The sequence below is a fragment of the Coregonus lavaretus genome (genome assembly GCF_964263955.1).
Source record: "Coregonus lavaretus genome assembly, chromosome: 33".
In the NCBI taxonomy this organism is placed as follows: Eukaryota; Metazoa; Chordata; class Actinopteri; order Salmoniformes; family Salmonidae; genus Coregonus; species Coregonus lavaretus.
Window position 1 is genome coordinate 17,193,893 of NC_140020.1, and position 16,214 is coordinate 17,210,106.

Consider the following 16,214-nt stretch of genomic DNA (forward strand, 5'->3'; position numbering starts at 1 on the left):
CAACCCCATAGAAAATCTTTGGAGGGAGTTGAAAGTCTGTGTTGCCCAGCGACAGCCCCAAAACATCACTGCTCTAGAGGAGATCTGCCTGGAGGAATGGGCCGAAATACCAGCAACAGTGTGTGAAAACCTTGTGAAGACTTACAGAAAACGTTTGACCTGTGTCATTGCCAACAAAGGGTATATAACAAAGTATTGAGAAACTTTTGTTATTGACCAAATACTTATTTTCCACCATAATTTGCAAATAAATTCATAAAAAATCCTACAATGTGATTTTCTGGATTTTCTTTTCTCATTTTGTCTGTCATAGTTAACGTGTACCTATGATGAAAATTACAGGCCTCTCATCTTTTTAAGTGGGAGAACTTGCACAATTGGTGGCTGACTAAATACTTTTTTTCCCCCACTGTATGTATGCCAGTTAGGCTCTACACCCATTGTAAAGCGGATTGTGCTTCATTTTAATAAGTTATTTGTCCGCTTTAGTTGTGATACAAACCTTATCAAAACATATAGGCCTATCGGCTAGGCTAAATGAGGTGTGCGACTATGATTTGAAAAAGTCGCCAAAAAAAGCATGCGCTGTTTCTTGACTTAAGCTGGGCATCATTCACAAGTGATAGGCTAATATTGTCACTCATTACACTATTTTAGATTTAATCTTGTCTTTACATACAGTACCAGTCAAAAGTTTGGCCACACCTACTCATGTACATTGTTGAATAATAGTGAAGACATCAAAACTATGAAATAACATATATGGAATCATGTAGTAACCAAAAAAATAGCCACCCTTTCCCTTGATGACAGCTTTGCACACTCTTGGCATTCTCTCATCCAGCTTCTTGAGGTAGTCACCTGGAATGCATTTCAATTTCCGTCTTTATGCGTTTGAGCCAATCAGTTGTATTGTGACAAGGTATACAGAAGATAGCCCTATTTAGTAAAATACCAAGTCCATATTATGGCAAGAACAGCTCAAATAAGCAAAGAGAAATGACAGTCCATCATTACTTTAAAACATGAAGGTCAGTCAATACGGAAAATTTCAAGAACATTGAAAGATTGAAGATTCTCTGATCTGATGAAACCAAGATTGAACATTTTGGCCTGAATGCCAAGCGTCACGTGTGGAGGAAACCTGGCATCATCCCTATGGTGAAGCATGGTGGTGGCAGCATCATGCTATGGGAATGTTTTTAGTTGGCAGGGACTGGGAGACTAGTCAGGATCGAGGAAAAGATTAACAGAGCAAAGTACAGAGATCCTTGATGAAAACCTGCTCCAGAGCGCTCAGGACCTCAGACTGGGGCGAATGTTCACCTTCCAACAGGACAATGACCCTAAGCACACAGCCAAGACAACGCAGGAGTGGCTTCGGGACAAGTCTCTGAATGTCCTTGAGTGGCCCAGCCACAGCCCAGAATGGGAGGAACTCCCCAAAAACAGGTGTGCCAAGCTTGTAGCGTCATACCCAAGAAGACTCAAGGCTGTAATCGCTGCCAAAGGTGCTTCAACAAAGACTACTACTGAGTAAAGGGTCTAAATACTAATGTAAATGTGATATTTCCGTTTTATTTTTTTATTTTTTTTATTTACTTTGCAAAAATGTCTAAAAACCTGTTTTTGCTTTGTCATTATGTAGTTGTGTGTAGATTGATGAGGGAAAAAAATTATGTAATCAATTTTCGAATAAGGCTGTAACGTAACAAAATGTGGAAAAGGTCAAGGGTTCTGAATACTTTCCAAATACATTGTATATACATTTTACAGACACAGTATATTTTACATGAGTTATCTTGTTCTTTTTTTGTCTCACCCTTCAGCTCCACTCAACACCCTCCCATCTCTCTCTGAACACCATCCAGTTTTGATTTCTATTTGCCATATATTTTTCAACTGTGCTGTGATATTTCACAACAGTTTCTACAAATCTTAAATTAAAGAAATGTTTGCTAAGAGTATTATTATATTATTGATCGATTGACTAGCAGTGCTATTTGCAGAGTTAGCTCCAGGTAAATGTTGCAACCAGGCTTTCTTGTGTCTCGTTCAGCAGTGGGGTTTTCCTATGTTTACCAACGACCAACTGAAGCATTCAATGAACCGAACACCCTACCTAAAGTCGAACATGGGGGAGGTTAGATAATGCTGTGGGGTTGCTTTGTTGCCTCTGGGACTGGCGGCCTTGAACTAGAACGAATAGAACGGGTTTGAAGGCTCTAACCCTGGACATTTGACTGGTAAACTCATGGGTGCACTCAATGGCTGCCAGTCCACCCATTATGCCATCATTGACTTGAATGGAGACACCCTTTCTATTCATTCTATTTCTATGTTCACTGGCGGACTTAACATTAGGCAGAAGAGGCAATTGTCTCAGGCCTCACATCATCAAGGGGCGTCATGAGCTGGGCATAAAAATATTGATTTATTTATTCATGGCACATTAAAAGGTAATACATTTTTTAAGTTTACTATAAAACCCATTCAAAAAAACATAGGAGGGGCGCGGGGGGGTGCTCAGACTGGCCTCCTTCTGGGGCCTCCAAATCACTAAGACCGCCCCTGTCTATGTGCAAGACATCATGAAGTCAGCAGATTATCAAGGTCTTTTGGAGTGCAATGTTCAATCCAGTCTCCAAAAACTGTGTCTGTGTTGAAGGTTGTGGATCTTCCAGAAGGACAACCACCCCAAACACACATAAAAAGCACCCTGGAATTGTTCATCCCTAGCCGCATCCTCTGAGCATGCGCAGACCTGCTGGCTGGTGTGTTTACGGACATATTCAATCTCTCCCTATCCCAGTCTGCTCTCCCCACATGCTTCAAGATGGCCACCATTGTTCCTGTACCCAAGAAAGCAAAGGTAACTGAACTAAATGACTATCGGTCCGTAGCACTCACCTCTGTCATCATGAAGTGCTTTGAGAGACTAGTCAAGGATCATATCACCTCTACCTTACCTGTCACCCTAGACCCACTTCAATTTGCTTACTGCCCCAATAGATCCACAGACGATGCAATCGCCATCACACTGCACACTGCCATATCCAATCTGGACAAGAGGAATACCTATGTAAGAATGCTGTTCATTGACTATAGCTCAGCATTCAACACCATAGTACCCTCCAAGCTCATCATTAAGCTTGAGGCCCTGGGTCTGAACCCCGCCCTGTGCAACTGGGTCCTGGACTTCCTGACGGGCTGCCCCCAGGTTGTGAAGGTAGGAAACAACATCTCCCCTTCGCTGATCCTCAACACTGGGGCCCCACAAGGGTGCATGCTCAGCCCCCTCCTGTACTCCCTGTTCACCCATGACTGCGTGGCCACACACGCCTCCAACTCAATCATCAAGTTTGCAGACGGCACAACAATAGTAGGCTTGATTACCAACAATGACGAGATAGCCTACAGGGAGGAGGTGAGGGCTCTGGGAGTGTGGTTCCAGGAAAATAACCTCTCACTCAATGTCAACAAAACAAAGGAGATGATCAGGAAACAGCAGAGGGTGCACCCCCCTATCCACATCGACGGGACCGCAGTGGAGAAGGTAGAAAGCTTCAAGTTCCTTGGCGTACACATCACTAACAAACTGAAATGGTCCACCCACACAGACAGTGTGGTGAAGAACACGTAACAGAGGCTCTTCAACCTCAGGAGGCTGAAGAAATTTGGCTTGGCACCTAAAACCCTAAAACTTTTACAGATGCACAATTCAGAGCATCCTGTCGGGCTGTATCACCGCCTGGTACGGCAACTCCACCGCCGGCAACCGCAGGGCTCTCCAGAGGGTGGTGCGGTCTGCCAAACGCATTACCGGGGGCAAACTACCCGCCCTCCAGGACACCTACAGCACCCGATGTCACAGGAAGGCCAAAAAGATCATCAAGGACATCAACCACCCGAGCCACTGCCTGTTCGCCCCGCTATCATCCAGAAGTCGAGGTCAGTACAGGTGCATCAAACCTGGGACAGAGAGAATGAAAAACAGCTTCTATCTCAAGGCCATCAGACTGTTAAATAGCCATCACTAGCACATTAGAGGCTGCTGCTGCCTATTGAAATCACTGGCCACTTTAAGAAATTGAACACTTGTCACTTTAATAACGTTTACATATCTTGCATAACTCATCTCATATGTATATACTGTATTCTATAATATTCTACTGTATCTTAGTCCATGCCGCTCTGTTATTGCTTGTCCATATATGTATATATTCTTAAATTCCATTCCTTACTTAGATTTGTGTGTATTGGGTACAGTGGGGGAAAAAAGTATTTAGTCAGCCACCAATTGTGCAAGTTCTCCCACTTAAAAAGATGAGAGAGGCCTGTAATTTTCATCATAGGAACAAGTCAACTAGGACAGACAAAATGAGGAACAAAAATCCAGAAAATCACATTGTAGGATTTTTTATGAATTTATTTGCAAATTATGGTGGAAAATAAGTATTTGGTCAATAACAAAAGTTTCTCAATACTTTGTTATATACCCTTTGTTGGCAATGACACAGGTCAAACGTTTTCTGTAAGTCTTCACAAGGTTGTCACACACTGTTGCTGGTATTTTGGCCCATTCCTCCATGCAGATCTCCTCTAGAGCAGTGATGTTTTGGGGCTGTCGCTGGGCAACACAGACTTTCAACTCCCTCCAAAGATTTTCTATGGGGTTGAGATCTGGAGACTGGCTAGGCCACTCCAGGACCTTGAAATGCTTCGTACGAAGCCACTCCTTCGTTGCCCGGGCAGTGTGTTTGGGATCATTGTCATGCTGAAAGACCAGCCACGTTTCATCTTCAATGCCCTTGCTGACGGAAGGAGGTTTTCACTCAAAATCTCACGATACATGGCCCCATTCATTCTTTCCTTTACACGGATCAGTCGTCCTGGTCCCTTTGCAGAAAAACAGCCCCAAAGCATGATGTTTCCACCCCCATGCTTCACAGTAGGTATGGTGTTCTTTGGATGCAACTCAGCATTATTTGTCCTCCAAACACGACAAGTTGAGTTTTTACCAAAAAGTTCTATTTTGGTTTCATATGACATTCTCCCAATCCTCTTCTGGATCATCCAAATGCACTCTAGCAAACTTCAGACGGGCCTGGACATGTACTGGCTTAAGCAGGGGGACACGTCTGGCACTGCAGGATTTGAGTCCCTGGCGGCGTAGTGTGTTACTGATGGTAGGCTTTGTTACTTTGGTCCCAGCTCTCTGCAGGTCATTCACTAGGTCCCCCCGTGTGGTTCTGGGATTTTTGCTCACCGTTCTTGTGATCATTTTGACCCCACGGGGTGAGATCTTGCGTGGAGCCCCAGATCGAGGGAGATTATCAGTGGTCTTGTATGTCTTCCATTTCCTAATAATTGCTCCCACAGTTGATTTCTTCAAACCAAGCTGCTTACCTATTGCAGATTCAGTCTTCCCAGCCTGGTGCAGGTCTACAATTTTGTTTCTGGTGTCCTTTGACAGCTCTTTGGTCTTGGCCATAGTGGAGTTTGGAGTGTGACTGTTTGAGGTTGTGGACAGGTGCCTTTTATACTGATAACAAGTTCAAGCAGGTGCCATTAATACAGGTAACGAGTGGAGGACAGAGGAGCCTCTTAAAGAAGAAGTTACAGGTCTGTGAGAGCCTGAAATCTTGCTTGTTTGTAGGTGACCAAATACTTATTTTCCACCATAATTTGCAAATAAATTCATAAAAAATCCTACAATGTGATTTTCTGGATTTATTTTTCTCAATTTGTCTGTCATAGTTGAGGTGTACCTATGATGAAAATTACAGGCCTCTCTCATCTTTTTAAGTGGGAGAACTTGCACAATTGGTGGCTGACTAAATACTTTTTTTCCCCACTGTATATGTTGTGAAATTGTTAGATATTACTTGTTAGAAATTACTGCTCTGTCGGAGCTAGAAGCACAAGCATTTCGCTACACCCTCAATAACATCTGCTAAACACGTGTATGTGACAAATAAAATGTGATTTGATTTGAGTGTCCAGCGAAGAGTCCTGACCTGAATCACATCCAAAACCTATGGTGAGAGCTGAGAATAGCAGTTGGTAGAGGGCAACCCTCAAACACTGAAGAATTAGAGCAGTTTGCTGCTAAAGAGTGGGACAAATAGGTAGTAGAAAGGTGCAGCAAGCTCATTGATGGCTGCAAGAAACATTTGTTGGCCGTTATCTTGGCCAAAAGCTATGCAACCCAAGTACTAGCTCCATGGTGCCAATAATTTGTCATTTTTTCTACGTTAAAATAAATACATAAAATCGGTTCTGCAATGTTGAAAATCAAATGACAAGGTGTGGAGAACAAACGTTTTTCAATTTCAACTTATTTTAGAAGAAACAGGGAATTATTTAAGAAAAGTGCCAGCGTCCAAAATCATGGGCATTAAAATGGAGTTGGTCCCCCATTTGCTGCTATAACGGCCTCCACTCTTCTGGGAAGGCTTTCCACTAGATTTTGGAACATTGCTGCGGGGACTTGCTTCCATTCAGCCACGAGCATTAGTGAGGTTGGGCACTGATGTTGGGCGATTAGGCCTGGCTCACAGTCTGCATTCTAATTCATCCAAAGGTGTTCTATGGGGTTGAGGTCAGGGCTCTGCAGGCCAGACAGACGATTTTTACGCGCTTCAGCACTCAGTGGTTCCGTTCTGTGAGCTTGTTAGGCCTACCACTTCGCTTATGAGCCGTTCCTGCTCCTATACGTTTCCACTTCACAATAACAGCACTTCCAGTTGACCGGGGCAGCTCTAGCAGGGCAGAAATTTGACGAACTGACTTGTTGGAAAGGTGGCATACTATGACAGTGCCACGTTGAAAGTCACTGAGCTCTTCAGTAAGGCCATTCTACTGCCAATGTTTGTCTATGGAGATTGCATGGCTGTATGCTCGATTTTATACACCTGTCCACAATGGGTTTGGCTGAAATATCCGAATCCACTAAGGGGTGTCCACATACTTTTGTATATATAGTGTATGTTTGGGTGTAATATAATATTTTCTTTAAATTCAATCTGGACATTCCAAAATATGTTTTGAACATAGTATTACTTTGACTGAGTCTAAAGAATAGGTGCCATACCCATTAAATGGAATTTCCTCCTTTTTCTGTCTCAGAATTACTGGATTTAAGCTTTTTCTTCTGGGAATTGGCTCACTGTGGTATATAAACATATGGTGCATATCGCAGCTCAAAGACCGAGTAACTTTTTCAGAGTAACTTTTTCCCATTTAAGCTGATTTAAATTCACTACACACAAAACACTTGACACTTTTTGATGTGTCTGAATAGTCTTTTAAAGTAAAATATGTTTAGTCTGCTATACATCACTAATCAAGTACTTTGTATTTTAATCTTAGGCTTCATCTTTTCATAACAAAACTTAGGCTAATGCTTGGTATGTTTGTCCACAACTTAGTGTTCCTATATACTGTACTGGATGGACATCGTTCCGTTGGAGCAGTATGTCAGCACTCGGCACATTGCCCCAAAGTGGCCATTTAATTCATCTCAGCCAATCCGTGTCAAGAAGCTCAAATCCACTTCCATAGCTGTAGGGTTTCCTGTAACATTCCTTTCTATCAGTGGGTGCATGAAGGAAAAGAGTGGCCCCTTGGTGAGTCATTCCTCCTGTTGCACAAGAAAGCGTGAGGAGAGGATGGCTGGTCTGGGACCTGGTGGTGCACGTAGTTTAAACTTAAAGCATACCCACGGTCCGACTCCTCAATGAAAAATGAACTAAACCATGGTTTCGATTAGATTGTCATATTGCGAGTTGACGCTTTAGAAGTAAAATTCACATGATTGAAAGATAATGTGGGAGATGTTTGAAAGGGATTTACTAAGATAAAGTGTAGCAGTCTGTTGGGCTTTGAAAAGTGTTTATAGCCTGACAGAAGTATAACACGTATTTAGACATTTGCATTTGTGTCATTTAGCAGATGCTCTTATCCAGAGCGATTTACACTTAGTGCATTCATCTTAAGACAACTAGGTGGGACAACCACATATCACAGTCATAGTAAGTAAATGTTTCCTTAATAAAGTTGCTATCAGCAAAGTCAGAGCTAGTAAAGGGGGAAAAAAAGTCAAGTGCGAGTTTTAGTTCACAATTTTTGTATTTGTTTTGCTGTGGGATTATTTAAGATGCTCTTTGAAGAGGTAGGGCTTCAGATGTTTTCGGAAGACGGGCAGGGACTCTGCTGTCCTAGCTTGAATTGTTATTGTTCCCAGCCATATTGTGTCAGCCTCTAATATTGTTGCCACAGCAAGGTAATGATATATCTCAGTGGGTAGTCTACCAGCATGTTCATCCGCCGAAATAGATTTTATTGCAATGTTTATAGATGTATACCTCATCAGTAGTTAACACTCAGTCTTGCATAAGTTCTGCCTTATCAGATGTCCGACTTGGTATGGGGGCAGGATATTGTGTCTGTTTTTAAAAATCGGGTAAATCTACAATATGAGTTCCCTGACAAAAGTCTGAGGGACTACAAACTACACATCTTAAAATCCTCCGTCTTCTTTTTCTCTTCCTGTCTCCCCAGATGAGGAGTATGGTGCTGAGGGTGGAGGGGGACCGTCGTACCAGTCCTCCCAGCCTGCTCAGCCCCAGTCTCCACCCCATTCCCAGCCTGGCTTTGGGGATCCAGACCAGGGGCCAGGGTCCATGGGGGGTCCCCCCTACCCTCAGGGGCCAGGGTCCATGGGGGGTCCCCCCTATCCCCCCACCAACTACAACAACATCCACATCCCTCCTGGAGCCCACTGTCCAGCCAACACACCTGCAGGTGTAGTATGGGACCTCTACACACCACCCTGTCATCCTGGTCACTCAGCAGAGCCTCAGGAAATGATACAATACCATTAGAATCTATAGGACCCATATGGACTCTTGATGAATTCATCTCTGCAGTCTTACTCTGTCATTACAATCCTGATCAGCAACCAACAGCTAATTTGACTAATTCCATTGGGAACGTTTTCACAAACTTGATGTATAATAGACTGGTTTTCTTGAATTGAAGTTGAGACACATTTTATCCACTGGCATAACTTGAGAACAGTTTAGCTCAAGCCCATGGGACAAACTTTGCCATTATACCCGTCTTGAATATTTTGGCATGGTCGACAAGCATAGAAAAAGGGCCTAATCATTTTTCCTTGGCAGGTCTTTGTGAGCGGAGAGACGGTATTGTGTAAATGAACCCTAATGACTGCTTTCTGTGTGGCTGACTTGGGTGTTGTGTCACACAGAAAACAGTTACCTCACACAAAGCAGCCAACACTGTCATTTGTAACACCCCCACCAGATAATGACCAACTAGATATGTTTGTTAATTAATTCTCTAGTGGTTATTGTTAATGTCACAGGCACATTAAAGTTGTTGTTGATGTAAGATGGACAGTCAAAATGTATTCCTTATTGACTCAGGCTTGGCAGGCTGTGGTGCCTGAGGTCTGTCCTAGTCTGGGCCTGCCTGGCTTCACACTGCGAGGTTTCCTGTTTTCTCTACCTTTAAAGATCAAAGCCAAAGCAAAGCCAGGGGTGAGGGCAGGGGGTCAGTGAGAGTAGGGTCCACTCTGAAGCTCTGATGGGATGCTTTTCCCCGGAGGCCTGTGTCCTCTGTGCCTGGGAGCCAGTGGGCTAATCACAGATGACATAGGCAGGCCCTGGGCCTCTGGGAAAAAGCATCATATCAGAGTTTCAGTGACTCATCTCCACTCAGTGACCCCTGAGGTTCTCTGGTGCTAATTGAATCAGGGGCGGCACACTGCAGACCCCAGAACCTGCAAAACAAACACATGAAATATAACTGCACAGATTTCCCCTGTGGCCTCCCTTGTTTTTTTGTACCCATGTATCTGGAACCTCTCAATGCAGCTTCTTTGGGGAGTCTATAAATTGAGGAGCAAAATTAACATTGCTCCAGATTACATCAAATCTGACCTTTTTTTCATTATAGTTTAGCAGTAAATCATCCATTTGGCTCGAGTGAGAAACTCTTTTGGAATTTGAATGTACTGAGGCCTGAGCAGCTCTCTGCTCTCTAACTGCATTCAAACCACTTCTCTTCTTTATACATCATAAATTCATATCCCTGCATTAGCCAACACATTTCTTGGTTGTGGCGTAGCAGAAGTTGAAAGTGCCCTGTGTGGTTTTTCCTGGACTCTAGAGGTTCTGGGTGGACTAGAGAGAGGTGGACTGGAATAACTCTGCCCTGTTCCCCTGTGTTGTTTACAGGAGAGCCAATTAAACCAGTGCCTGTTCCCCGAAGCATTCCGGCGGTCGACCCCTCACTGCTGAGTGCCACTCAGGAAGGTAAGGAGTAAGGACAGGGACGGCATAGTACCCCCTTCCCTGGGGCTCACCTCACACACACCCCAAAACCACCACGCCACACCTGCTGTCCCACAGACCCTGACTGCTGAGTTTTTACAGCCTGAAGCCCCTGCAGCTCATCTGAAGTTGCCAGGATGAGATGTCCCCCCTCTTGGCTGTGAGGAGACGGGGGGAGGAGGAGAAGGGAGACTGGCAGGTCTCCTCATAAAACGGTTTATGGAAAACAGACTGTGGGCTCTCGGTTTCCAGCACTGGTGGGAAAAATACGACCACAGACAAACCCAAATAATCACAGTCTGTGGCTGATGAAAAGAAAATGACTACATGAACAATTGCGGTGTCATGGCAATGTAGCCTTAATAAATGTTAATGAATAGAGATCAGAATACACAGCATTGGGTTGGCATGAGAGGTGATAATTACATGGCTTACTCAGCAGAGTCCAGTTTAATAGTGTTGCAGGATGTATGTATGGGGGGAACATTACCAAAAACACTGAGGCAAATGAAACATTTTCTCTGCTTGAAGTGTATAGAATAAAAGTGTCCAGTATAATATAATTTACAAAAAGCAGATCACCCATAATCTGGCCTGATCTAATCCTATTGAAAATGGTTGATTTAGAGTTTCTGTAGATTCAACTTCTAAGCTAGGACTCTAACCTTTCAAAGCCAAGCAAAATAAGACAATAGGGTCTGGCTCCAGCAGATACCTTCTCACGCCACAGACGATGTAAGACATACGAGATGAGACAGAATGGTGCGTTACCGCCACCAACAGCACGGGTGGTGAAATTACATTTAGATTTAAAATCTAGGTACTAGCTAGTGTGTTCTAGCTGTCAGCTAGCTAGCGCATACTAGCTAGCTGCACAAGCAACCGTGGTTAACGCCCTGCACCAGAGCTAGTGCGCCGACTGGTATGTGCGTAGCACACTAACGCCCTGGAACAAAGCTACTGACTCAAGCGATACACAAGACCAACAAATGTCTACAGGTTGTGCGCGCACATACCATTTGAGACGCGAAAATACCATCTGAGATGCACGCGCATGCGCGTTGAGGTTCTCAGACCATGCGGTGTCAGCACGTATTATCTGCAGCTGGATGCTTCTCAGATAAGAATAAACTTTTTAAGTACTGTATATTGACATTCTCTTTCTCTATTTGAGACAGCGTTAGAAGACGTTTTAATAACAGTTGAGTATGTAGTGATGGTCTTTGACCAGACCATTTATTCTGCCCCCAATAATTAAGTGTAGTAACCACCCCTCAGAGCTGTGCAAATCTTTCCTCAGATGGAACTGCGTTTTCGTAGTGGTATATTCTGAAGGGCAAAGGTTATAAAATGAACAAAATGCCCACCAGCTTTGCCCACCAGCATCTGCCTTGACTTAACGCAAGTTTTCAGAATCTACCCAACCTCAGCCTTACCCTATAATTTAAATGGCTGGTGGAGCTTCTTGTGGCAAGCCACAAAAACATCGCTTGCCATGCGGCTAATGCATGAGTACGTTCTGCCTGTAATGTCTCCTTTTTTTTTTTAATGGGACAGTCACTGGTAGACGATGCTAGATTCTTGAAATTGAGTCCATGACCATATTTCAGTATATCACTCACTGTGGTTGAGGAGTGAAAAGGTAAGCAATTATCATGAATCATGTTATATTATTTTCGTACAGATTTTGTTACGTCAGGTTTTCCTCTCTATTTTTAAACAGCTGCAAAACGTCATGTTTTTATTCAATGTCCACACTAATAAATAGGCATTAACATTCATTTAAATATACACAAAAAACAATAATTTTGAATCACACCATTCAATGTTTATGTTATGTTCATGTTACCACAAATGTGTTTTAAACCATTTGGAATTCAGAGGAAATTAAAAAGGCTTAGCATATGTGTCTAGACCAGAGTATGTGAATGGAGTTGAGCTCACGGAGCTGTGCTCCATGTCCTTTCCAACCACTTCACTAAAAACCGCTCCTCGCTCACAGGGAAAAAAACATTAATTAAAATCACCATATTAACCAAAACCCATCTATTTTAGTGACTATCTGGACCTACCATTGGTCCACATTTTTGTAATTCACCTTGATTTTGCACCTGTGTATTTTAACAGTTTGTTTATGAAAATATTTAGCAAACTCCATGACAGTAGCTAAAGCAAGAGGCTATAGCAGCACACAAGTATCCTACAAATGCATGCAGGGCCAGAAATGCCCTGAGCTGGTGAAGTGCCCGCTACTTAAATTGGAGCGGGCGAGAAGGCCGACACTCCAGCCTTTGGGCAACACGCTCCACGCTCAAGTCAAATTGGGCACATGCTTTGGTCTAGACCGACATGGTTCTTTAAGAGTTATAAATAGTGTCTTCTATTGAAAAATAGTCAATGGACTTATGGCCAGCGTCTCAAATTCTGGTGATATTGCATAGGGTGGTTGGATTTGTGGAATATGTTTTGAGTTAAGGGATAAATCAGAGAGCTGTGTCAGGCTGGTGTTGACTCAGACAGTTGATGACCTAATATGGTGGGTCAGTGAGAGTGTAACAGGGGTGGCCTGTGTTACTCAGACACAATCTCTCTTAATTAAGGGATCACATTAAGAATTTAACTTTCATTTTCAATAATTACACTTATCTCAAAGGAACACTTAATTCTCTGTCTCAGCAGTTGACGTGCGCCTCACACCAGAGGACTACACCAGGGCTCAGAAGTACTGCAAGTACGCTGGCAGCGCCTTGCAGTATGAAGACGTGGGCACGGCGGTGCAGAATCTGCAGAAGGCCCTCAACTTACTGACCACTGGCAAAGAATGAGACCCATTGTCCACTGGTTTCACTGTATCGCTGATTTGGCCCAGAAGAACTGAGACCATTAGCCTCTAGTCTATGGCATCTGTCTGAAGAAAGCATTTCTGTCCCAAGCCTTCAACATCACTGTAAACAACGTGTCTCCATATTGGACTCCTGCTGTGGAGCTTCCAACATGGCTGTCCATAACTAGAGTGAAGTGCTCACTAAAGACTTCCTGAGCCTGTATATTAAAACAATGCATCCTTCCCCTATTAGCACAGTATACACCTTATTAGTTTACACTAGCAACTAACTGACTGTGTTTTGATAACACTTCTGTGTAACACACATATCCCCTCTGTTTGCATGTATGTTTTGGGGACATGCTCAGAGTTTGCAGTTCATAATCCTTTAAGACTACACAGTTTCTCTCATTAATCTTAATTTATAGACACATGCTTCAATAGACAGTAGATATAATCCATTATTATCAGGGGACATTATTGATCTTCCCTTTACTGTGTTTTCAATTCAGTATCTATTTATCTCCTTTTCTCGGGTGAAAAGACTGTGCTTTCTGCATCAACACAATTTAAATAAATGTTTTAAAGTGATTGATTAATGCTTGGTGACCTGTTTGTACTGATGCTGTCTGCTTTAGTACACAGAGCTATACAATCAAAACTGTCCAAGCAAGAGGAAGACTTGTTCATGTTTACTTTGTGTGATGATGGCCTCTTGGGGAGGGAGCAGTAAGAGAGGGATGTTTGGGGCCAGTTTCCCAGACATAGATTAAGCCTAGTCCTGGACAAAAAAATGATTTTAACGGAGACTCTTCATTGTGCATGCTTTTTATTCTAGGACTACGCTTAATCTGTGTCCAGGAAACCGCCGCATAGAGAACTAATTCCAAGGGTACGGTAATGTCACTTTAGTTGAAAGCGCTTCCCTTACCTTAACACTAAACTTGTAATTTTGTTTGCTGTCAACTTTGACTGAGCAGTAGATCAGTCCATCCTCAAATATGCAAACGTTCCTGAGTGAGTTTTCTGTGTTTGTAATATTTCTTGATTTTTCATTTAAACTCCCTTGTTTTTTTTTTACGTTTTTGTAGTCGATGTGTACTTTCTGTAAATGAGAGACTCATTTGACCTTTATTAAAACAAATCAATTAAAGTGTTTAGGTCATTGTTCATTATTTTATACATTTCCATAAGGATGTTGAACTAGGAAATAATTAAGAATGCCAGTGCTCCACACCATAGCTAGCTAGCCACAACAGTCTAAGTTGATGGGTTATTTGAATAGATATATCCACAACGCGCGATTGCTGTCTCCACTTCAAATGTATACTGAACAAAAATATAAACGAAATATGCAACAATTTCAACGATTTTACTGAGTTACAGTTCATATAAGGAAATCAGTCGATTGAAATCAATTCATTAGGCCCTAATCTATGGATTTCACATGACTGGGCAGGGGCACAGCCATGGGTGGGCCTGGGAGGGCATAGGCCCACCCACTTGGGAGCCAGGCCCAACCAATCCGAATTGAGTTTTTCCCCCACAAAAGGGCTTCATTACAGACAGAAATACTCCTCAGTTTTATCTGAAGCCGGACGTGGAGGTCCTGGGCTGGTGTGGTTACATGCGGTCTGCGGTTGTGAGGCCTGTTGGACGTACTGCCAAAATCTCTAAAACGACGTTGGAGGTGGCTTATGGTAGAGAAATGAACATCAAATTATCTGGCAACAGCTCTGGTGGACATTCCTGCAGTTAGCATGCCAATTGCACGCTCCCTCAAAACTGGAGACCTCTGTGGCATTGTGTTCTGTGACAAAACTGCACATTTTAGAGTGGCCTTTTATTGTCCCCAGCACAAGGTGCACATGTGTAATGATCATGCCGTTTAATCGGCTTCTTGATATGCCACACCTGTTAGGTGGATGGATTATCTTGGCAAAGGGCAAATACTCATGAACAGGGATGTAAACAAATTTGTGCACAGAATTTGAGAGAAATAAGCTTTTTGTGCGTATGGAACATTTCTGGGATCTTTTATTTCAGCTAATGAAACATGGGACTAACACTTTACATGTTGCGTTTTATATTTTTGTTCAGTATATTTAACTAATTTGCTCTGTTTATTTACAGTGAGGGGAAAAAAGTCTTTGATCCCCTGCTGATTTTGTACGTTTGCCCACTGACAAAGACATGATCAGTCTATAATTTTAATGGTAGGTTTATTTGAACAATGAGAGAGAATAACAACAACAAAAATCCAGAAAAATGCATGTCAACAATGTTATAAATTGATTTGCATTTTAATGAGGGAAATAAGTATTTGACCCCTCTGCAAAACATGATTTAGTACTTGGTGGCAAAACCTTTGTTGGCAATCACAGAGGTCAGATGTTTCTTGTAGTTGGCCACCAGGTTTGCACACATCTCAGGAGGGATTTTGTCCCACTCCTCTTTGCAGATCTTCTCCAAGTCATTAAGGTTTCGAGGCTGACGTTTGGCAACTCGAACCTTCAGCTCCCTCCACAGATTTTCTATGGGATTAAGGTCTGGAGACTGGCTAGGCCACTCCAGGACCTTAATGTGCTTCTTCTTGAGCCACTCCTTTGTTGCCTTGGCCGTGTGTTTTGGGTCATTGTCATGCTGGAATACCCATCCACGACCCATTTTCAATGCCCTGGCTGAGTGAAGGAGGTTCTCACCCAAGATTTGACGGTACATGGCCCCGTCCATCGTCCCTTTGATGCGGTGAAGTTGTCCTGTCCCCTTAGCAGAAAAACACCCCCAAAGCATAATGTTTCCACCTCCATGTTTGACGGTGGGGATGGTGTTCTTGGGGTCATAGGCAGCATTCTTCCTCCTCCAAACACGGCGAGTTGATGCCAAAGAGCTCGATTTTGGTCTCATCTGACCACAACACTTTCACCCAGTTCTCCTCTGAATCATTCAGATGTTCATTGGCAAACTTCAGACGGGCCTGTATATGTGCTTTCTTGAGCAGGGGGACCTTGCGGGCGCTGCAGGATTTC

The 16,214-nt window shown here is 43.1% G+C and overlaps 1 protein-coding gene across 3 annotated transcripts in view; it reads left to right on the forward strand.

The window, feature by feature from the left end:
• LOC311108662 (vacuolar protein sorting-associated protein VTA1 homolog) overlaps nucleotides 1-14,355 on the forward strand; it is a 54,594-nt gene extending 40,239 nt beyond the window's left edge. For 2 of the 3 annotated variants that reach the window (XM_084151358.1, XM_084151360.1), the window contains 3 exons: nucleotides 8,566-8,808; nucleotides 10,266-10,343; nucleotides 13,038-14,355. In XM_084151358.1, coding sequence (XP_084007484.1) covers nucleotides 8,566-8,808; nucleotides 10,266-10,343; nucleotides 13,038-13,186 — 470 coding nt within the window. In that variant the 3' untranslated portion in view covers nucleotides 13,187-14,355. The remainder of the gene's footprint in view (nucleotides 1-8,565; nucleotides 8,809-10,265; nucleotides 10,344-13,037) is intronic. The other variant, XM_084151359.1, reaches the window with a different exon arrangement.
• The last annotated feature ends 1,859 nt before the right edge of the window (nucleotides 14,356-16,214 follow it).